This window comes from Delphinus delphis, chromosome 13, assembly GCF_949987515.2.
Source record: "Delphinus delphis chromosome 13, mDelDel1.2, whole genome shotgun sequence".
Classification (NCBI taxonomy): Eukaryota; Metazoa; Chordata; class Mammalia; order Artiodactyla; family Delphinidae; genus Delphinus; species Delphinus delphis.
In genome coordinates this window covers 76,517,960-76,543,195 of record NC_082695.1, presented here as the reverse complement: position 1 = coordinate 76,543,195, position 25,236 = coordinate 76,517,960, and the positions used below count along the sequence as shown (strand labels likewise).

The following is a 25,236-nucleotide window of genomic DNA, read 5'->3' as shown; positions in this document are numbered from 1 at the left end:
TACCACTGGACGGGGCTAGGAGGAAAAACAGAACTTGGGGCTCCACCAGGCCTCTTTCACCAAAGCAGGCACTGCTCAACTCAGGAAAAGAGCCTGTGGAATCTGACACACACATACACACACACACACACGGAGAGGTGTCTGCTCACAACTGGGGCAGGTGTCACTTCACCACGAAAGACCCAAGGAGCTGCTGTGGAGTCAAGGAGCCCTTATCCTGCTGCATCCAGCCTGCCACTCCCGAATCGGCGTGCCCCAAAGACGGGGAATGACCGCTTCTTTCTTCATCCCCCTCTCTAAATCCCCTCTGCTCCCGAGAGAGGACAGCCGGAGTGACCACTTAACAGGAGCAGGTGTAAACACACTACACCCACTGACACTTCAGAATTACCTGACCACCCTCTCTATTAGGATGCTTTCAAGTACTGGACCATTCATGTTCTTGTCCTATACAGTGCAGACTTTCTAGATGAGTGATGTCTATTCTAGAATATTCACAGAAAGGACATTCTAGTAATGAAGCTCCAAAGTGCTTTTATTCACCATCAGTCCATACACGTATTGAATACACAAGACACCTGCAAGTTCTAACAATCAAAAGGAGGTAAGAACTCTTATCAGAAGCCCCACAGATGGCAGTGCCTCCCAGACGGATCCTGAGTGGTACAGAAGGTTAAGATGGACAGACTCCCCTGTTTACAAGGGCAGACCCTGTCTAGGTTAGGCAAGGGGCACCACTAGCGATGGAAACCAGGGCTGCCTGTTCATATAAATTAGGATGTCAGGCACAGAGAACATACAGTTCTCCTGAGGACTGAAAAGATCACCACACACCCCATATCCTGTTAACCAATAGGGAAAATAAGAGGCAAGCAAATGACCTAGAGATGGGCTGACAACCTGGGTCTCTAAACTCCAACTTCTGCACATCTACGACCAGACTGGACTTTAGGCCCTGCCAAGGCAGCACTGCTTTCCTCCTGTCAAAGGCACAATGATTCCTCCCAGCAAAGCCAGAATTAGGATGGTACTTGTGAGAAGTACAGCTAGTAATCAGAGTCTGAGGTTCTTAATTCTTATCCAGCGTTTGGGGGTCTATAAAAAGCAGACCGCTTAGGAGTGTGTGAAGGGTGTGTGTGTGTGTTATGTGTGTCTGTATGTATGAAATGTGTTTGCTTTTTTCCTAAAACAAGATGGTGGTCAAAACAGAAAAGTAGAGAGATGTGTAGATAGATGTCCCTGTCTTATACTTATGGCATTAAGGTATTTAGAACAATGACTGGTATATATTAAGGGCTCACTAAATATTAGTTATCAGCGTCAATTATTAACTGCACATGCCCACTGAGAATCTGAAAGACAGGTGAGTCGAGCAGCAAAGAACCCCACTGGGCTTGCCTCTACTGAGCTCTTCAAGAGTATTCATGACTTAGGGGAACTTTCAAGGCTTCTCTGGACCAGCATTCCTTAGCAGACACTTTTTCTACTCCTGTTGCAAAGATACTTCCTCTGGCAGATTATCAAGGCAGGGAAAAGGGAGAGAAAGAGAAAAGATAGTCATTGTTCCCATGACCTTTAGAGCGCTCTCCACTTCCTGGTCCCACAAGAGCAAGTGTTTGCAATACAATATTAATAGGCAGTTCCTTTACAACCTACAAAGCCTTTAAAGTGACAAAAGAGCGAGCAATTCTTCGAATGTGGGAATGCTCACAACATGCGGCCCTCAGAGTTAGAAACAACATTCCACAACTTCCACGGTGACCAAAAGCTCTAGGGAATGGCCTAGGATTCTACTAGTAACACTGTCTGAACATTTAATAAAGGGGGAAAACAATATATGAAGAATGACTTAACTCCTGGCCTAAGATTTGACCATCTCAAGTCCTCAAAGGTTGGCACTTCTTGAATCAGTGACAGTGCTCCATGAGGGGGAACAAACCGAGATGGAAACAGTCCATTGCAAAGAGCAATCCACACGCCAGAAGGTCTAAAGAGCGTCTGGCGCTCACATGATTTGGGGTGAGGGGAGTGTGTCGTAAACAATCTGGTGAAAATCTGGAATCACGACAGGCCTGTGAGACCAGTTCTAGGAGAAACTGAATTCCTGTCACTGACTTGGCCTCCAACAAAGTCGTCTGAACATCAGTGTGTCTCAAACGGAACACAGTCCAGCCCTGATACTTGGGCAAAACCAAATCGCCTGAATGCATCTTGAATAACGCATGTTCAACGATAGGCTTTGAGATTACTGGACACCTGTTTTTCTAACCAGATGGCAAACACTCAAAGAAGAGCAAGAAAACACAGGGCAGGTGCTCTAAGTTTTACCTTTGCATAACAATGAACGTATTGACCATGTATTCTTCTTCGTTTTTTGTTTTCTGCAGCTCTTCTGCCAAAATGTCACTCATGGTACACTGGAGAAGGTAGGGCACCTCCACGTTCCGGTCTCCATCAAATACACCATACAGGGCCTCCCGGTTGTCACGGAAGTTATTCACCGACAGGGCTGCAACACACAACCTGCAAAGCAAGAATGCTTTTGTGCTAAGTTGACTCATCTTTCCTTCTCCATGCCCAACCCAGCTGTGTTTTTTTCAGATTTGCTTAAGCCAGTCTTCTCTCTTTCTTCATGACTCCACATAGATTAAGAATAGGTAAACCAACCCCAGCTAATTTATATCAACTAATTTCGGTGAGTGAAGAAAAATGATAAGCACATATTTATGCTTCATGGCTTTCCCCCACTCTTCTGATGATTTTATTTTTAAATGGTAGTGAAAGAAAGACAGTAGGAGGCATGGGAAATAACACCAGATTATGAATGCATATGTTCACATTCATTCACAAAACATTTATCAAGGAGAACTTCCACATGGAGCAAAAATGGAGTAACAACTAAAACACTAGGAAAAGTATATACTGATGGGAGGAGAGCTGCACAGGGTGCTCTAGAGGCCTGCAGAGTCTCTCTACTTAATCAGACTCTTTCCAAGTAATGTTAACTGTGTCCCATAAATTGTCCAAAATGAATAAAAGACTAGGGGAAAAATTAAAAGCCAGGGCATCATTAAGTGGTGAGATGACTTTAAGCAGCCCATCACACGGGGGAGTGGAGTCTTCCAAAGAGAAGAGAGACAGACAGAACAAAGTTTTGAAGAATCAATGGATGGACATATTTCAAATCTGATGAAAACTATAACCTACAGAGACAAGAAGCTCAACAAACAGTAAGTAAAACAAGAAAAAAAACTCAACTGAGGCACATCAAAATCAAATTGCTGAAAACCAGGGATAAAGGTGGGGTTTGGGGAGTAGAGAACAACATATCCTACAGAGGAACAAAGGACGAATGACAGCAGAGTTCTCATCAGAAACAATGCAGAAGACAGCGGAGCAACATCTTTAAGGTACCGATAGGAAGAAACTGTCAACCTGGATTTCTAAACCAGTGAGAACAGCTTTCACAAGTAAAGGTGCAAAAAAGACATTTTCAGACGCACAAATAAAAGACAACCACTACAAGAAATGTAAAAGGAACTACATGAAACAGAAGAAAATGATACTACCAGATGGAAATCTGGATAAAAGAATGAAGTGTATTGGAAATGACAAATATGTGAGTAAATATAAACATTTTCTTTTTCTTATTTTAAAAATCACTTTAGAACAGTGGTTCTCAATGGGGGAAATTTTGCCCCCAGGAGACATTTTGGCTTGTAAGGATTGGGAGTGGTGGTGATATTGACATTTATTGGGTACAGGCCAGGGGTGCCGCTAAATATCCTACAACGCACAGGACACCCCCCTCCTTCCCCTGCCCCACAACAACGAAGAATTATCTGGCTCAAAATGTCAATAATACTGAAGTGGAGAAACACTACTTTAGAATAACTGTTTAAAGTAAAAATTATAACAATGTATTCTGGGGTTTATAACAAAAGTAGAAGTAAAACATATGACAGCAAGAGCAGAAAGACTAGGAGAGGGGAAATGGAAGTACACAATGTAAGGTTCTTATAATATATGTGAATTGATACATTACTTGAAGGTAAACTGTAATTAATAAAGTAAAGGTTATCCTATAAACCCTAAACAAACCACACACACACAAGGAGAACTAATAAGAATAAAGGAGATAAAGTGGAATAAGAAATATTCAATCCAAAAGAATGAAGAAAAAGAGAAAGAGAATCAAGAACAGATGAGACAAGCAGAAAACAAATACTAGTAAATTGGCAGATTTAAACCTAACCATATCAATAATTTCATTAAATACAAAAATGGTCTAAACACCACCCAAAAAGACAGAAAGTCAGATTATATAAAAAAGCAAGATTTAACTAAATACTACCTGTAAGAAATACACTTTAAACATAAAGAGACAGGGGCTTCCCTGGTGGCACAGTGGTTAAGAATCTGCCTGCCAATGCAGGGGACACAGGTTCGATCCCTGGTCTGGGAAGATCCCACATGCCGTGGGGCAACTAAGCCCATGCGCCACAACTACTGAGCCTGCGCTCTAGAGCCCGAGCTCTGCAACAAGAGAAGCCACCGCAATGAGAAACCCACGCACCGCAACAAAGAGTAGCCCCCGCTCGCTGCAACTAGAGAAAGCCCATGCAGGAATGAAGAAACAACACAGCCTAAATAAATAAATAAACAAATAAATGAATGAAATACACTTACTAAAAAAAAAAATCTAGATTTATTTTTAAAATAAAGAGACAAATAGCTTAAAAGCAAAAGGATAAAAAATGATATACAGTGGACCCTTGAACAATATGGGTTTAAGCTGTGTAGGTCCACTTATATGCTGACTTTTTTCCTCTAAATACTACTACAGTACTACACAATCTGTGGTTGGTTAAATCTGTGGGTGTGGAACCTCGGATACAAAGGGCTGAATGTAAAGTTACGCGTGGATTTTTGACTGTTTTTTGACCCCCGTGTTGTTCAAGGGTCGACTATACTATGCTAAATACTAATCAAAAAAAGCTGGAATAGCTACATTAATACCAGACAAAATATATTTCAACACAAAGAACATTACAGAAACAAAGAGTCATTTCATAATGTTAAAGGGGTCAGTTCGTCACAATGCTATAACATTCTGAATGTTTATGCACCTAATAACAGAGCTTGGAAATACATGAAGCAAAAACGGAGAGAACTACAAGGAGAAACAGATAAAACTAGAGTTATACTCTCTCAGTCACTGATGGAAAAGTAGACAGAAAATCAGCAAGGATATTTAAGACTTGAACAACATTATCAACCAACTTGATCTAAATGATACCCTACCCAAGATTTTTTCCAAATGCAAACAGAGTATTTACCAAGATAAACCATATTCTGGTCCAGAAAATGCCTCAGTAAGTTTAAAGGATTCAACTGATTCAGAGTATGTCCTCTAACCATATTGGAAAAATTGCTTAGAAGGAAATTTATAGCTCTAAATGCATAGAATATTAATCCTTAAGCCCAAATCAATGACCTAAACTTCTACCTTAAGAAGCTAGAAAATTAAGGGCAAAACAAACCCAAAGCGAGCAGAAAGGAAATAATAAAAATAAAAGCAGAAGTCAATGAAATAGAAAACAGAAAAACAACAGAAAAATCAATGAAACCAAAAGCTGGTTCTTTGAGAATATTAATAAAACTGATAAACCTCAAACCAATTTGATCAGGATAAACAGACAAATGACAGATATATTAGGAATGAGAGAGGGGAGAGACACAATCATTACAGATCCTGTAGACAGTAAACGGAGAATAATGGAATATTATGATCAAGTTTATGCCAATAAATTTGAATACTAGATGAAAATGCATAAATTCTCGGAAAGACATAAATTACCAAAGTTCATTCAAGAAGAAGAGATAATCCTGTATTAAAGAAATTGTATGTCTAGTTATAAACCAAAGAAAATTCCAGGCCCAGATGGGATTTATTAGTAAATGCTACCAAACATTTAAGGAAGAAATAATATAAATTCCAAACTCTTCCAGAAAACTGAAGAAGAGGAAATACTCCTCAATTCATTCTATGAGGCCAGCATCACCCTGATACCAAAACCAGACATAGACACCACAGGAAAAGAAAACTACAGGCTAATCTGTGAATACAGACGTGCTCAACAAATTACCAGAAAACTGAATGCAGCAGCATATAAAAAAGGGTAATACATCATGACCACAGGGAATTTTTCCTGAAAATGCAAGGCTGATTCGACATTTTAAAATCAATGTAATTCACTACATCAACAGACTAAGAAATAAAAAATATGATCATCTCAACTGATGCAGAAAAAGCCTATGACAAAATCTGATACACATTATAAAAACTCTTGGCAAACTAGGAATAGAAGGGAATTTTCTAACTTGATGAAGGAAGTCTACAAAAAAACCTTTAACATCATATTTAATTGTGAAAGATTACATTCTCACCAAAGGAGATATAGGTATGGATGATAAGCATGTGAAAAGATGATCAACAATCATTAGTCACTAGGGAAATAAACATTAAAACCACAATGAAATATCACTATTGGAATGACCAAAACCACTACCACCACTGCCACCACCTGATCTTACAGGTACTGGTGAGAATGTGGAGCAACGAGAAGTCTCATTCATCGCTGCTGGGAATGCAAAATGGTACAGCCACTTTGGGAAACATTCTGGCAGTTTCTTATAAAATTAAATATATACTTGTCATAACGACTCAGCAATCCTTCTCATAGGTATTCACCCAAGAGAAATGACAACATTTGTTCACCCAAAAACCTGTATGCAGGTTTATATGTTTATGGGATTTTTATTTGTATTTGCTAAAAAATAGAAACAATCTAAATAATTTATCCTTCAAGTTGTGTATGGATAAACAAACCGTAACATATTCATGCAATGGAATAATACTCTGCAGTAACAAGGAACAAATTGCTAACACATGCAACATCACAAATGAATCTAAAATGCATGGTGCTAAGTGAAAGAAGCTAGACTGAGAAGGCTATATACTGCATAATTCCATTTATATGACATTCTAGAAAAGGCAAAACTAACGGAACAAAAAACAGATCAGGAGTTGCCAGGGGCTGGGAGGGGGGAGAAGAAATTGCAACAGAGGGGCATGGAGGAATTTTGAGGAACTGTTCTATAATTCGATTATAATGGTGATTACACAATCACCATCACCAAGCAGAGCTTGAGCTCTTTCATCAAAACTTGCAGAGCTGTACACTGAACAGGGTGAATGTTGTTGAATATAAATGATACCTTCTTACTGTATATAAATTAATGAAAAGAAGAAAGTTATTAAGCACCTAATATGTATCATGGCTAGGTAACAGCGGTATGAACCTGAAAATGTAATTCCTGAGCTTAAGGAGTTTGGGGATAAATAACAATAGTAATACCCATTATCATTAATGAGAATAATAACTAAATTTAAATAGAGTTTACTATATGGCACATGTTATTCTAAGTTCTTCACGTATGTAATCAGTGGATCCTTACAATAACCCTATAAGGACAAGTAGTATTTTTGATGAGGAAAGTAAGCTAAAGAGAGATTGAGTAACTGCTCAAGGTCACATAGCAAAAAAGTATAGAGCCCAGATTCAAAGCTAGGAAATCTGGCTCTTACCCCAGTACTTTGAAATTCTTTTTTTTTGCGGTACACAGGCCTCCCACTGTTGTGGCCTCTCCTGTTGCGGAGCACAGGCTCCGGACACGCAGGCCCAGCGGCCATGGCTCACGGGCCCAGCCGCTCCGCGGTATGTGGATCTTCCCGGACCGGGGCACAAACCCGTGTTCCCTGCATTGGCAGGCGGACTCTCAACCACTGTGCCACCAGGGAAGCCCAGTACTTTGAAATTCTTGCCTCCATTTATTAAAGAAAAAAAAGTTATCCCTAGTTATATGACAATTAGTGGCAAAGTAAAATTTAATTATATAATAGTAAATCGTCTTATAATTCTGTCTTCTTCTATAAGCTCCCCTTGCTAGAAAGAATGGGGCAGGAGGTATGAAAAAAATAACGTGTTTTAGAAGTACAGTAGTGATTTTTCTTTTCTGCTGAAGCTTCCTGTTTGTTTTTTAGTCTAAGGAAGAACCTAAATTATAGGATTGCAGCTCCCTGCTTGGATTTTTCCAAAGGATCTGAAATAACCTGATAGGGAGGCAACACAGCACCAGTACCCATCGGGGAAAGTGGGAGGGAGAAGAGAATAGATGTCTATTGAGATTTGGGGCAGGGACAACTGCAGTTCTCTCCTTACTTCAAAGCAGCAAGCTCCTTGCTTATATATCTACTTTATCCACAACTCAAAAAGAAAACTCTTGAGAAACTTCTGCTGGCAAAACCAAAGGGTAAAAAAGCGAGGGAAAATAAAGTGAGGGCCAGGGATGGCATGGGACTTCTGAGGTGCTGATAATGTTCTATTTTTCGATCTAGGTGCTGGTTCACTTAAGGACAATCCATAGAGGTGTATGCTTACCGTTTATCTTACACTTCAATATAGCAAAAACTTTTTTTAAGAAGGAATTGTGGAAAAGGGAATTATGTAGGAAAAACTACCTAACTGGTCACTGCTTCATTAATATATATGAGTAGATAATACATTTTAATATCCAGAGAGGTTTAAAAACCAATCTTGGATTTCACATCAGTGTTCTGGAATTAGAGAGCAGTTTCACACACTGGTGTTTATAAGTAAGACAGAAGATCTTTTGATCTAAAAAAAGAAAGATCTCTAGGAAGGAACTTTGACTGCTCCAAAGAATGTATAGTTTCTTCCTCTCTCCCCAAAATATAATGATATACAGTGCAAAGTACATAGAAATAAGCAGTCAGAGCCCAGACACAACTGGTTATTCTGCCTTTTTGGGGGGGGGGGGCAAATGGAACAGAGATGTTGAAATGGGGGCTACGTCTTCTCTAATATGCCAAAGCACACTCTCAGGGAAAGAGGACAGGATCAGTGCGTCAGACGCACAGTGCGAGTTCATTCTGTTTTCTGACCCAAGGAAAAGCAGTCAGCATGGCAACCACAATTCCACCTTTTATTTTCCATGAAGGGTATTCAAGCTAGTCGGTGGTTCTCAGTCCTGGATGCATATTAGAATCACCTGGGGGACATGTTAAAGCATTCTGATTTAACGGGCCTAGGCTGGAAAATGTTCTTTAAGGTTCCTCACCTGACTGATTCTAATGTGCACCCAGGGTTGAACGCTGTTAGCTATTATGGGATCATCCTCCACTTCCTGTTCTTCCCCTGCTCTCAATATTTTGTGTTCTTATACCTTAGCTAATTAAATTATGACCATTCTAATTTATAGGATCCTTTGCTTTTCTAGTACTGATTTATCAGCACCCCTTCATAGAAAGCAAGCAAGCCTGAAGAGCTGGATTACAATTCTCAAGAAATCAACATCTGCATCAGAGACAGGGCAGGTTGGTGAAAATAGGGAAGAAAAAGAAATTAAGATGCACAAGACCTGATGGCAAGACAAGCAGCTGACATTACAGGGAATGGACATCAAATTCCCGACAAGCTAATTTAGACTGTAAAAAACAGCTCCACAGAAACAGTGACTGTCAATAACATAAGGGATCTGGAATATGGACAATCAAGGCTACTTCTACTCCTTTAATACTCTCCCTGTTTTGCTTGGTAAACAGGCTTCAGAGAAAGATAAAGGGGCTTTTCAAAAGAGCAGGGATGCATTTCAATACTTATGCCTTCTCCAAACACTGGAGTCTCACATAGATATAATGTGTCAGTTACACCGTATCCTAGCAACATCCTCACAAAGAGAGAGTACGTGGTGCCAAGCAGGGCTTAGCCTAATGTTCCAGCCTAAGTCATGAGGTGGCCTCACTCTGGGGAAACACACTGAAATAAATGTGACACGGGGAAAGTGTGTGCTAGCACTGGGCTTCTACTCCACTAAAGCAGGGAGGCAGGGGGGCGGGCAGGTGGCGGTTCTCACTCCAAAGTTTCACCCCACTTACTTGTTTTTCACCCCTGAAGCTTCGGTGTAGCCATGGCTCCATACAGCTGGGGCTCCAGACGCATCGCCTCCCGAAGGCTGATCAATCTTGAAACAGCGGATATTACTAACCAGAGAAACAGAGGGGCCAGGAATCATTAAAACAGAACATGTGCAAATTGCTACTTTTACCTGAGAAATGAAAAACACCTAAGCACTCTGTACTTACCATTTGTGTTTAATGTGTCTGCAATATTTATCAGCAACAAGAGCTAGCTACTCATCATAATGAAAACAAAGGGGCATATATACAGAGCATGAAAATTAGTTTTATCAGCATCAAATGTCGGTTATTAGGCACTTTCACACACACACACACACACACACACACACACACACACACCACCCCTAGATGGCTACTCTCTCCTGGGGATGAAGGGGACAGCTCTCAACCTTGGCATGAGAAAAGACAACTATTAAGTTGGGTGTATTCTCACAACATGAAGCCCAGATTTGAAAAGAATGAAACCCAAGCCACGACTGTACTGTGTTTGGATCATGTGAGAGAATTCTGCAACACTCATCCTCAAATCCAGTATCTGCCCACATCACCCCTTCAAATATTTCACAAACATTACTGGGGACTTGCTATCCCCTGAAGCTTCCAATTCTTTCCTCACCTGCACAACCATGCTGAGACCAATATCATAAAATTATGAAGTAAACGAGGGGCATTCAATAAATTACACATTAACTACATATAAATGAACTGGGAAACAAATTCTTATCTCACTTTGGCTCTCATATGCTATAAGTGGTCCAAAAGGACCCAAAACAGAAATATTAGAAGAGTAAACCTTCAAATGCAGTTCATTAAAAACCAGCCTACCAGAAAGCGTTCAGTGCTCACAAACAGGAAGTCATACAGATGTGAAGCAGGTTTTTAAAAGGCCACCTACCACATGGTGAGATAAATCCCTACTTGTAAATTGCCACTAGTTTTTTCCCCGTTACTTAAACAAGAGAAACAGAATTATGTATAATCTCTTAACACCTAAACAATTTTGTCCTGAGCTCAAGAATTTAAATTATCTGTTGGCATTCATTAACTCCAAAATATAATAAATACTGAATACCTTTCCTAAGAACCATTCAACTCAGAAGTAAATCAATGTCTAATAATATTCACTTTGATTCTAGAAATATTTGGTGGCAATTTCTTTGAAATTTAAAAATATTTCATTAAAGAAAAGTTTCTACTCTTCATTACCAGAAAACATTCACCTTTTGCTTTATCCTAAAAAAGCTGAAAAACTTAAAAATCATAGGTAGTGTCAACAGAAAATCTCAAAATCTAATACCTCATTTTACAGATATATCCTCCTTTCAAACCCATCAATAAAAGGCGTATTTAAAAAGATAGTCTGCTGTTGTTTGCTTTCCATATGACCTGGTACCAAATTTTATCCACGTACAATGGCAAGCAATGCAATGGGTTTCTTAAGGCATACCTTAAGGTTCTCCCTACATTTTTCCTACCTTTCTGAGTTCTGGAGAAAAACAGAAGACTCCTTTCTAAAGACATTTATACTTTTTACAGAACAGGGAGCCTTCAAAGAAATAATTCCATTTCCTAGCCTGTTGTTTTTTTTTTTTTTTTTTTCGGTACGCGGGCCTCTCACTGCTGCGGCCTCTCCTGCTGCGGAGCACAGGCTCCGGACACGCAGGCTCAGCGGCCATGGCTCACGGGCCCAGCCGCTCCGCGGCATGTGGGATCTTCCCAGACCGGGGCACGAACCCGCGTCCCCTGCATGGGCAGGCGGACTCTCAACCACTACGCCACCAGGGAAGCCCTCCTAGCCTGATTATTAAAGAAAAAAGTAATCCTTAAACTCCCCCACAATCCTTTCTAGTGAAGCAGCAATCTCTCATTTCCGCCAAGCTGAACACAGTGTGACTGAGCAGCCGTCTGAAGTGACCTGGATGTTGACTCTCGTACATCTTGAAATTAGTCTGAGGGAATCTGGGAGCCGGAGCTCAGTCACACGGAAGAGTCGCCATATGGACTAACCCTGCCTCATGTAGAACAAATAGGCCAACCCTCTAAAAGAGCAAGTAATACATGAGATATGGAAACTCTCCCAAGTTATTAAGAAGCCACAACCTTCTAGATATTAAATAGAGGGTAACGTTTTTACCTAAGAGTGTTATGATTTCACTGTCTGTTACTAATTTTTTTTTTAATCTGAGAACACACATGTGCTTCACTGTAGCAGCTCTGGCCACTCTAGTAACATATGTCCTTTGGTAGAGAATTTTAAGAGATACTGTCTTATGCCTATGTAATAATGGGGTCATTCTATTATATATATGGTTTTGCATCTTTTTTCTAATTACATCTTGAACATTTCCCCATGTCATTTTATATTCATCCTAAATTTAATTAGAAATATCTTGATGACTATCTCTAAAAGTTATATCAATTTACAACCCTCCATCAACACGAATTTGAGGGGGAAAATGTTATCATTTAAATATTTTATTTAATATTTCCTTGATACACTAATAAGGCTGAACTTTTCATGTAACTATCCATACTTTGTTTATTAAATGTTAATGTGCTTCACTTACTTTCTGCTTGAGTGAGTACTTATCACTAAGAACATTTTCTATTAAGAAAGACTCATAAGAACATTTTCTATTAAGAATATTAATGCTTCTATTTTTCTTATTTTTTGCCAGCGTTTCTTCTCAGTTTGTCATTTGCCTTTTAGATTTACCTTTGATAGCTTTTGGAATAGATATCTAAAACTTTTATGTAAAAAAAGTATTTTTATATAAAAATATACATAACATAAATATCAAAACCACTCTATACATATTGACCTCTTTTCTGATTTCCCCCACCCCCTTCTCTGCCCTAAAAAGTCCTTTTCTGGTTTGTAAATATATCCATATGATTTCTTCTTACTTTTAAAAATTATTTCATTTTATGTATTTAACTCTTTAATTTAGCTGGAATTTATTTTGGTGTGCAATAAAAATTCAACTTATATTTTTCTCCAAACAGCTACTTCCATTGATTAACAGATTTTTATATAATTATTTTTATCATAAAATTATGTCATATTTGTAAAAACTCAAAAAGTTACCCATTATAAAGATGAAATATGTTTTGCTAATCCATGTATTCTTAGTTCTGGAAGTCCCTTAGAGAGTGTGTAGGGCATCCTCCCTAAGAGATGAGAAAACTAAGGTCTGGACACACTGAGGGATCTGGGCCAAAGCTTCACATACTGATACACAGTGGAGAGAGCCTCGGTCCCCGTGGCTTCCCGAAGACACTGTACTTAGGCAATATTCTTCAACTAAATCAATTTTCTCATTAAGTACTTAAAATATCAACGAACAGGCACTAATTAAGCCAATTCCAACCAGGAATCACCCTAGGTGATTTTCAAATTTTGATATGTACTAAAGCCTAGTATAATAATAATGGACCACCGATATTACTCTTCTTCTCAAAATTCTTCTCCTTTTCAGTTTTTTCTAAGATATTGGAAGATGACTTTCAGCAACAGATATTACAACAGGGTTTAAGCACAGACGGCATACACAATGTCTAATGTGTGCTGATGTCAAGGACTGTTACTTTGAGATACACTGCAAAAAATTCTGAAAATTCAGAAAAATTTAAAGGAGAAAGTAAAGACCATCCATAATTATATTATCCAGAGAACAGCATCATTTTAACATTTTGTTTTATATCCTTTTAGGAATTTTCTCGTTGTGCATGTGCACACACACACGCACACATACCCAAATGCACACAAATTTATGCTACAAAAAGTGGGATTACACTATACAAATTTCCTTGTAAACCTTCTTTTCACCTAACGTCATATGCAGAGATCTTTCAAGTTAGTAATATAACTCCACATCATCGTTTTTAGTGGTTGTGTAATATTCATTATAATATTCATCATGTGAAGCATAATTTAATTTTATTGATATTTAGAGTTCTGTGATGAACATTGTTTTAAAGACATCTTTTCTAACAAGGTTAACTTTAATGTTTTACATAGTGAACTCCATCCAACCTGTTATTCTCCATCAACAGAAAACATGAGACAGTACCAATGAACTCTCTTCCCAAAACAGGAAGACAACCTAGCAGGATCTAACTACCCCACTCTCCCAGTTTTGTTTAAATAACCTGAATTTTAGTTCCAAGTTGTTCATTTACCCCACATTATGAATCTCCTGCAAAATCCCTTTGTAACATTTGCATTAAGCATCACACACCATATTATTCGTAACCGAGATGTACATTTACTTCTTGGTTGTTCACTGCTCTCTCCTGTGTCTTTAAATCCCCTTTTCCTCTTTGTTTTCATTATTCTCATCTCTTTTTGTCTGGACACTTTCTCAAAAACTTTCTGAAAGGACACGAGTATCCAATTACTTGAAAATTTGTTTGGCCACTCGTCCATTTTGGTGACCTACAGACTCACAAATCACTTCACTTCAAATGTGTGTAGATAGACCTAATAAGTCAACAGATGCTTCATATTCCATGTAATGTTTTGACTAAGTGATAAATGTCATTTTCGGTGAATAGCGATGGGGCTGCAGCGCTTCACAAAATACTTACTTCAGCAGCTCCAGGGTTTTGTGATCGAGGGCGAGTCGGGGGTTTCCAGTCAGGTCTAGTTCTTGCAGTTTTGGAGGCAGGTTTTCTGGTAAAGTGACTTCGCTTAGCTCATTACAGCTCAGGTCCACGCACTGAAGGAACAAGTGGAAACACGAGGAGATGGCCTGGAGAAGTTGTTCAGGTAGTTCTATGCTCCTACTCGTTGCAGGAAAATCAGTGTGACCGTTCATTGTACTATGATGGCCAAATGCAGAAACTACATTTGTCTGCTATTCTGCCATAAACATTTAAAACAGACTTTGCTAAATGTAATTAAAATTTTACTTTCTTTGAATAACACAAATTCCACGTTCTTTATACTCCCCAGCTTCATCCTTTTAAGTTCATCTCTACATTTAAAAATTAAGCATTAACTGAAAAAGCCTAAAGATCGTGTCTCACTCACATTGTTCACAGTATCTCCGCATTTGCTGTGGCCATGAGGGTTACAGTTATAACATCAAGATGGAACTTTAAAGGGCTTGTCTTTGGTTTTTAAAACAAACCAAAAAACACGTAAAATGAGGAGAAGGCAGGGAACGAATATTCAAAATGGGAAGATAATTCAAAAGAAGCTAAATAAGAAAGTGGCGAAAGACTAGCAGGTGGGCCTGCCTACTATATGCACGGGAAAAAGGCAGGAGTCAAATATAGATCCTGCACTCCAGGCATCCAATACCTGGACTTTCCAACAGCCCTGCCTAATATCACCTGGAAAACTGCCACAAAAAGGGTCAGCATACCGATTAGAACGAAAATTATGTGTTATCTGTGAATGGGAATAACACCACCTTTCTTGCAAAATGTAAGGCTTAAATGAGCTAAGTCCCAAAAGGAGGTGCTGCATTTCTGTTATGGGAGCGGGGACCAGGGTAGAAGAAGGATCACATGCACAAGAGAGAACAGTTGGCAATTTTTCTGATAAGAGAATGTGTAACCAGCAACTTAGCAGAATGGGGAGGAAGCATTCAATTATCTGGCTTGAGCTGGTACCTTATTATAATATTTTAAAATGCCTAAAGAGCATATTAAAAATCTTAAGGTGGACTGAAAGGCAAACTGTATCCAAGAATTTGTCTTAAAAGTGGACAAATTCATCTTTATCTGGAAAATTTTTTAAAGAACTTAAATCTATTATGCATTGGGGAGGGGTAGAGACTGGGTAAAATGAAAACCTCTATTTTTGGAGAAATATATTCTCAGTTGAATTCAAACAATACAATGTTTCCACACAAATTGTTTCATACCCTTGCTCTGAAACAGTAGCAATGATATACTGTAATTTTTTTTATTATGAGAGCATTATAACCACATTATAAAAAGTTGGACAGAGATTAGAAAACTTACCGTTAAATTTAACACCTGAACACAACCAGTGTTAGAATTCTATTTTTGTTTCTTTTAGCCTTATTATTAATATAAAAAACTTTTAAAACCCATAAATGTAGGTACAGTTTCATTACATTTCACTTATTCTATATCTTCACTCCCAACACCTTTTATAGTCTTAATACTTTCAACAGAAGTACAAGAATTCACTTAACCTAAATGTTAATAACAGGGACATGGTCATCTCCTTTTTTTGTTTTTCCAAATATAAATAATGGTTGCATGAATAGCCAACTGGACTTTAATGAAACTCTGATAATACTGGTTCATAAGGGGCTATTCTGGCAGTATGGTCAGTATACATCAGTACAGATAAAACAACACATGGTGTCAATATAATCTCCTGGTGGTGATGAAACATGAGCTTAAGGCCTGACAGGTGTGGGCAACACAGAACGTAGGTGGTTGACACAAACGAATTCAGAGGTCAGAGCATGCATTACGGGGAAAGAGTAAAGACATTTTAGAACATTACTGAATTTTTTGAAATTGGTGAGCAATGTTTTTTAATGTTACCTCTAAAGATTTAAACTTTCACAGTTCTGTGGAGGTAAAATTGCTCATTCTTTAAATTACCAAATTATAAAATGAGTTCAATAGGGTATTCATTTATAATGTTGGTGATGGTAACGCAGATCTTATGAGATGGTGCTCACGCACTACCCCCGCCGAGGCCCATTTCATCACGAAGTCTTTAATTCACGGCAGTCAGTTCCCGTAGTCCTGTTCTGACCCACATCACGTTTCCCCTGGAGGATTTGCTTTCAGTCTCACTTCCCTCTGCTGCATTCCCCACAATGCTGTCAGGGTGATTCTCTGATGTGGTTTGTTCTATCACATCACACTCCAGCTTCAGTCTTTCTTTTGCTCCCTACTACCCTTCAATCTGCCACCAAAGTCCTCAGCACGTCAACTAAGGCCTTCACCCCACCTTTCGCCACCTGCTTCCTCACACTCTATATTCAGCTGCGTCAAAGTTAACTCTTGTGTGTGTCATGTTCTCATTTGTCTGTGCCTTTGCACTTGCTATTCTCTGTGAATGGAACTCTTCAAGCTATCCTTGCCTTCTACCTGGAAATCTGCCTTATTCTTTCAAGACTCAATGCCACTACAATGTCACTCAATTCCACTACAGCCCCCGTTTCAATTAGATGTCCCTTGTTATAAGTATCTGCTTATTTCTTTCTTTCACTAGACCATGAGCTCCTAGAGAGAAGGGACTGCCTCTTCTCCTCCTATATCCGAAGTGCAGTGCATTGCAAAGAATAGAGGCTCGGTAGATGCCTTCACCGAAAGGAGGAACAAATAAACAATCGATTGCCTGGCACTTGGTAAACTATTATTTGTTGAATGAATAAATGAATGGATCTTATAAGAAGGTTCCTCAGTAATTAAATCTCTTAGGATGGGAACTGAGATACACATGTTTAGGTTAAATTCAGTCTAGAATAAGTAGCACTGCAAAGCAATTGATACGTTTTAAAATGCTTTTGTTTCTGCATGAGAAGGAAACTCTTTAAGGGCAGATAAGCAGAGAAACACCTTTATATAGTTCTGCACATTGAAGGAGGTTTATTCCTAAAAATTACAGGACACGGGTACTTGGTGCCAATCTACTGGTGTCAACGCAGATAGTGACTGCTTTACTTACAAGTACTATTTCCTATTCTTTTAATAGTCCTCAACAAACACTTGTTCACTGAATAATTGTAACGGCGACCACTAAGAAAATAGAAAATTTGGAAGTGAGACCTGAGAAAAAAATTTAGCACCCACATATTCTATGTTGTTTAATGTATGTATTTATAGTTAATGCACTAAAATTTTCTTGGAAATACATTGTTAAATAGAATATTGAATCTAAAACGTTATCATCCCCTCTTTCAGGCCCATTCTAGGACACAGCTAACAAAAATCACTCTGCTATAATACAAAACTCTGGTAAGAATACTCAAAAAAGAATTATCCAACCCTCAGAAAAAGTGAGATAACTCATAATTGAGAAGGAACTCATGATTTAGAGGAAATAACTACTAATACAATTATATATGAGTATAGGAAAATAATCAGTATCTTAAAGAAAGGGAATACAATGTGATGTATAGTTCAAGTGTAATTATCACAAAAGTTGCAATATCTTAATTATGATGATTCCTCACAAAACATTACTAAAGAAATAAGCATATCAATGTTCACAGCAGTGTATTATTCATTATCTGCCAAATAATTGCCTGGGCTGCCCCGAATCAGCAACTTAACAGAACTAGTGAGCTCTGAGGTTCTGCAACCCCCTTGCTTCTTCCTTCCTCAGACGACAGCTAGTCCCCCACCTCAACTGTGCTGCCCAACAGCTCTGACAGCTCCAAATGGCGGGGCTCCCACTCACCTTCTGCACTCCCTAGTCCTCACAAGGTGAAAGCCGCTGATGTATAACATGTTCCCCCTCCGAACAGGTTCACTAATTTCCATTTTGAAGTCAAAAGAAGCAAATACATCCAAGTACTCAACCAAAATAACATTTATTTAGCATCTACTAAACGGCAGACAATAAGCCAGACATCAGGGACCTCGAGAGAGATGGCAGACACAGTCCCCAGCCCGAGGAACTCCCAGGCTAAAGGGGGAAATGAACACCACTACCTACCTCCAGCTGCTTTGATCAACGATGTGTACAAGTGTGCGTGGCTGTGACAGTGAAGGGGCAGCTACTGAGACCACAGAGAGGGCTTTCCAGGAGAGGATTTTTGTGAAGAATCAAAATTAAAGATAAAGAGGCAGATGGGAACAGGAGGGCATCTAGCAAGCACTGACAGCACGTGTACCAGGCAAGAGACAGAGTGATGCACGGTATACCAGGACACGAAGCAAGAGTGGTTGGTGTGGCTGGAGATGGTCGGGCCCGAGAGCAGAAGATGAGGCTGGAGAGGCAGGTAGGGGCCAAACGGTGAACTACAGATTGTGTCTTACGCTGAAGTCATCTATACTACCTCCCTCTCTCAGAGTTCTACAGGAACCCGAACATTGTAGCTTTAGAGTAAAATACATGTACATACATGTGTAGTATTTCTCATTATGTAACTTTAAGTCAAATTCTCTTTTAACACTTAAACTACTACATATTCTTGATGTTGCAAAAGGCTAAGGCATCATCACTGTAGGATGTTCACACATCTAAGTAAACCTATTAACTAAGAGAGCCAGTCTGAACCTTTTGCTTTAAACACAGACCCTAAAGCCAAGGTTGAAGTTCGGTTTTTCTATGTAATAGTGTATTTGTCTATAATTATTCAGGAATGCATATTGTTTAAACCTCCCCACCTTTCAGGAAGTTGCAAAAGAAGAACTTTAATTTGTTCAGCCTCTTCCTTTTAAATTTATATACAGTATCTGTGATTTTTCTCAACTGGATTTTAGAAACCTTATTGGCAACTACTTGACAAAAATGACAATCAGGATAAAACTTTGTTTTAAACAAATCCTCGATCCATCAAATAGCATTCCATTCCTCCAAATAGCGAATTCCCTTAAGCACCAAAATAAATTATTTATAAAATCTGACTTTAAGAAAATGCATCCTATATAAACTAAGCAATTCCTTTACCTCATAAATTTCATTACCTCATAAAATTGGTCATGTGTGCCCTTGGGGAGACTCAGTGGTATATCACAAAGTTACAGGACACCTGGCCCATGCTTCTGGGGGCTTCAGTGTTACTCAAAGATTATGGAGAGGAAGAGCCTTTATTTTTACATTAAAACTAAAAGAAATGGTAAAAAGTAGAACACAAAATTAGCATGTAATTTTAGATCAAAAAGGAGACTTCAAAGAAATTTATAGATGATTGCAGGCTGTATTCCAGATTTGGGGGCATATGAGCTCACTTCTCTTTTTCCTTACTAATAAAAGATTTTGAAGAGCAGGATAGTGACCACTTCACAGCCAACTTCTTTGAGGACTCATGGTCACAAATGCTCCTTTCTCCAGGAGCATCTCTAAAGGGATACTTTTAATATGCATGAGCTCACAGAGGACCAGTTCTTTATCTGTATGTACACATAACCCACTTCGTAAGATGCATGCAGTATTTCATTGTAAAAGACATGGCTTTGTGTTTAAAAGGGCTGCTGAAATACTTTTTAAAACTAGAGTTAAAGAAACAAACAAATTAGTCTGAGTTAATAAATTATCCCAACTTTGAAAGACAGAGACTATGCAGTCCTAGCTTCCTGCTGGTGAGTCGCCAGTGAGGCAGGGAGAAAAGCGGCTTAAATGGCCATGTCCTGGTAGACACTGCTTCATTCCTTTTTCCTTAGCTCTTGTCCCAAACAGGAATGGATGTCAGATTCCCCAAATGATAGAAGAATTCCTAAATAACCATTACCCAGATTCCAGGACCATAATGACAATTGCTCCTGCTTCCTGGTTTTTGGATACTGCAGTTCCTAGATGACCTTTTAAGTCTAGTAGGTCAACTATTCTACCAAACTAGACATCTAACTGGCCCCTGATCTGTCTTTATTTCTATTATCCTACTTTCCAGAGAATTAATGCCTTTTCTTTCATCCATTCTGACCTAGCCGTTTCCCCATGTTCTTTGTGTCCTATGACTGAGCTGGTTCTCTCGCTCTCATCTCACTTTAGAAACAACAACATGGCTTGATTCCAAGGGAAATCCAACTTCCTGCAGCCATTGTTCTCAAGAGTGTGGCATATTAAAAATACTTCATACTCCATGAAGTGAAATAACAGTCCTAAAGACGAAGTCACTCAGCTTATCCAAGTGGTTTCTTACTGCACAGCACAAACATGAAAATAACCTTCTGAAGAGAATTTAAAACATTTTAAAAGATGCTGTTCACCCAGTAATCAGAATCAGGACACCGCAGGGAAATGGAAAATTTGACAAAAGCTGCTGATATACAGTGTTTAAATTTCAAACTTCATTCATTGTATGTGTCACACATTTCTTTCATCTGCTTAAACCACACTTCAGAAAAGGTAGGACCATGTCCCTAATTGGAAGTAACTCAACTAAAAGCTTTGGTGTTGTTGCAGAACTCCTACATGATCAACGTGACTGCGATGTGGTTTGGCGAAGGGCCCCTGAGGAAGAGAAGCCGAGTGCCACACCCGCGGCCACCTCTGCTTTTCAGGTCCATCAGCGCTAGCAGCCTACGTGAGGACCTCGGCCTGGGACCAGCCAAGCCAAGTCTGGCTTCTGTGGTGATTGAGAGCTGACCCGTATCCAGAGGGAGGTCTGTCTATTTTAGAATCAGAACAGAACATGACCTGCTCCAGGAACACAGGACTGGTGGTGGGGTTTGGAAGACTAATTTGAAAGTGCTAAACAAAGGTGAAGACAATAATATCAATACTAAGGAACAAAACGACTATGACTCTGGGTGCACTTGAGCTCATCGAAAAACTAAAAAATATATTTTTTTCCTACGAATTTATATGACCTTCCTGCCCAAGTACAGAATTTGATGCCTGATGATCACTTTAACAGATCTCACCAAATGCACCAAAATGAGAAAAGGCCAGACCTAAATTTTATCCAAGCATAGGGGATGCATATAGTCTCTGTTCTAGGGGTACATGAATAATGGCCTGATTTTACAAGTTTAAAAAACTACATTTAAAAAAATAATAAATAAAGTAAAATAAAAAACTATATTTTAGCATATATATTTTAGTAATAAAACTTGTTTACCCTTTAAATGATAATTGGTTTTAAAGCTTTGGTAACAAAGCAGTGAACAAGCACTTTTCTTTAATGTCTGAAAAGATGAGACTGCTCACAGAGAACTAGCTAAATATACCAGGATCTTATCCCTCTTTAAATTATCTGTTAATGTTTATAATTGCAATGATCTTCATACCTTTTATGAAATACTTTACAATTATTGTACTTTATTTTCAAGAAGCAATAAGAATACAATCTAGGATTATTAACTCAATGATAATATTTTAATAGCGGCTGGAGTATTTCAACTTAGGAAAAAAATGATTTCTTTTCCATTAGAAACATGCTTTAGGGCTCAGTTTGCAGTCAAGACTCTCAAAGGTATTTTATCATCTGTTTACAGCAAATATTTTTTACCAGGCATTTTCTTTTGGATGGTTTATTTATTTATTTTTGGCCACACTGCACGGCATGTGGAATCTTAGTTCCCCAACCAGGGATCGAACCCGCGCCCCCCGCATTGCAAGCACGAAGTCTCAACCACTGGACCGCCAGGGAAGTCCCTTGGATGGTTTAAATCTGCATAAATACTTATACAGCAACTTAAAATATTCTCATATGAAATAACACTAAAATATCATTTCGGAGTTCTCAAACAATATAACTACTACTTTTTCAATACCACTGTCTGTCCAGGGCTGCAAAGTTTGTACTTTGTACATAAAGGAGACTTGATACTGCTCACCGCACCCGCCTCCCCGCCACAAATAAAACCCCAGCAACAAAATATCTCTTGGTAATGGAAGAGCTGGGTCAGAAACACTGGACATTTTTAACATAAGGAAAATGCTAAGCTACAATATCTGGGGTTAAAAATCAAAGAACAAAAGAAGAAAAACTGTTAAAAAAAAAAAAAGTAATACCAAAAGTAAAATTTGAAAAGGAGCTGTAAAGCAGGGTTACAGGGGAAGGAATTAAATGCAAACACGAGGGCACCAAGTTTAGAATCCAGGAATCCAAGCAAGGGTCTAAGAGAAGATTTGCTTTCATAGAGCAACATTCGTATTTTGCAAAATTTAGTCAAAACTTGAAAAGTTTAAACATCTATCTGTATCTGTATTTTAAACCAGATACTTAAAAAAAAAAAATCTACGATTAAGAGTTATATAACATTAAAAGACAGGTGCAGAAAGTAAGACCAGCAAACAGGAGGTTAATCTTGAGACCTCGGTGCACAGAGACCTGTTTAATGAGGCCCCGTGACAGACACCACACCCCCCACGGAGTAACGGGCAGTGGAGCAGCCCCTGGAAAGCTTAGCTGTCAACACTGCTCCTGCGATGGAAGCAAAGAAGCATTTGCTTAAGTGACAGATTTCTTGGATTTTGTGGATCATCAGCCAGAACAGTTGCTCCATATAATCAACATCAGAGTTGAACCCCATCGAGGTCTTGTAACTAATTATAGTTAACATTTACCGAGCTCTTACCAGGTGCCACTTCTATTTCAAATGCTTTACATGTATTATTTCATCTCATCCTCACAGCAATACTGTAAAGGAAGCACTGTTCTTTCCCTCATTTTACATAGGAGGAAACGGAGCAATTAAGCAGCTTTTAGTTGGGATCCACCTCTAGATCTGTCTTCCTTCAGAGCCCCACCTCTTACCTACTGTAAAAGGTATATAAAGTAAAAATAAAACATTTCTGCTAGTTAACAGTAAGTATTCTAAAATGACACGGGCATGTATGAGGTGACGGTGCGCTCACAGTAAAATATTTCATGGCTTAAGCACACACACACACGCACACACTTATCAAATGGCTTGTATACACCTCAACCACGTAAATGTACAAAACTCCTGTGGTGAAAAATTATTCATGCTATTCAAAGTGTCTTCAAATAGGAGATTAGAATATGCTCCTAGTCTATAACCAGAATTACTTTTTATTAAGCACAAAACTAATCATCAGAAATGCTAAAATGCAAAATGAAAGAACTTCTTACTCTTTGCTCCAAAAAAAAAAAAAAAGAATAAAAAGTTGTTAGATGGTTTTCATTCTAGTGAACTGGTTTCGTCCGATGAGACTGCCCTGAGTCAGGAGCCAGGAACTGCAGAATGTCTCTGCCACCAACTTGCTGTCTTCAGTTTATAGAAACCACTTTCTTTTCAGCACCTCAGTTTCCTCACCTACCAAATGGGAATACTATCTGTTCTGTCAGGTTTCATTAAATTGAAGTGAATGCTTGGTAATGGTAACAGTAATGAGACTACATCTATATAGGGAATTATTACTAATTGGGTGCTGGGGTGGTGGATGCTATTTAATTAGGGGAGTTGGGGGGAGGGGTGTGCAGAGGTACTGTTAACTATCTCAAACTACTATCAAACCTGATTCAGTCTCTGAGTCTCATAACCACCCTGGAAATAAGTAGGACAAGTATTGTTAGACAGATGGGAAAGAGTTAGGTGGCTATGTGGCTAGTTAGGGACAGAGCCCAGAAGACAATTTTCCCCACTCCCAGTCCAGTGTTTTTTGATCACTGTTTTTTTCTTTTCCCCTCTGCCGACTCAGAGGTGTAGCCCAGTGCTGAGGAAGGACGGAGCAAGGACAACAGAGAAATCTTCATTCTGAGGAAATCTAACAAGGGTGCGAACATCCTGAACCGATGAACTAGAGAAAACAAGTCTCTTTGTGGACCTGAAGCTTGGAGTTTATGGAATCGACCCACATACCTTGATTTCTGGGAGCTGCATAACTTCAGGAAAGACCTCGATGCAGTTGGAGTGAGCGATCACCGTGTGCATGCGCCTGCAATTCATGATCGTTGTCGGGACGGCCTTCAGTTTATTCCCACTGATGTCAATTTCTTCAAGTTCTTCCAGCTTTGCCATTTTACTGAAAGAGAGAAAATCCAAGGATGGGCAGGTCACAAAGTAATTATAAGGAAATTTAGAAAGAAAATAATAGATAATGAGAACCAAAAGGTAATTTACTATGACTCTGAAGATTCTTTAAAGATTCACTTGCACTAGTCATTTTAACAGACAAGTTTTTCACTACTGTTTTTGAGTATCAAAGTATTTTGATACATCCTTTCTTGTTACAAAACAAAAACTCTTAACTTCAGCTCTTTGAATTGGCAACAAGAAGAAAAATGGACATCCTTTTCCTATGAAAACTCTGTGTGTGAATTGAGTTATCCTGACAACAATCACTTTACTATGTAGCTTAGTCTGAACTCCAGTGAAAATCCTACCCAAATGGGTCAAAAGCTGGCATTAATCTAATCTATGTGCTTTAAAAGTGTGAGAGTATTATTTCTTCGTATTGGCACTGAAACCTCAAGGGAATATATAGAGTAGAAAAGGGTATGGTTTATATGAAGATATGCTTTCTCCTGAAACCCCACTCCCCAAATTCCTTGGACATCCCTTGTGATAACAAGGTGGTCATGAGAAGCAGG

At 38.9% G+C, this 25,236-nt stretch overlaps 1 protein-coding gene across 1 annotated transcript in view; it reads right to left on the bottom strand.

Annotated features, from left to right (window-relative positions):
• PHLPP1 (PH domain and leucine rich repeat protein phosphatase 1) overlaps positions 1–25,236 on the bottom strand; it is a 213,205-nt gene that overhangs the window by 5,140 nt on the left and 182,829 nt on the right. The window contains exons 12-15 of the mRNA XM_060029176.1: positions 24,506–24,668; positions 14,654–14,784; positions 10,022–10,126; positions 2,329–2,523 (exon numbers count right to left, since the gene is read on the bottom strand). Coding sequence (XP_059885159.1) covers positions 2,329–2,523; positions 10,022–10,126; positions 14,654–14,784; positions 24,506–24,668 — 594 coding nt within the window. The remainder of the gene's footprint in view (positions 1–2,328; positions 2,524–10,021; positions 10,127–14,653; positions 14,785–24,505; positions 24,669–25,236) is intronic.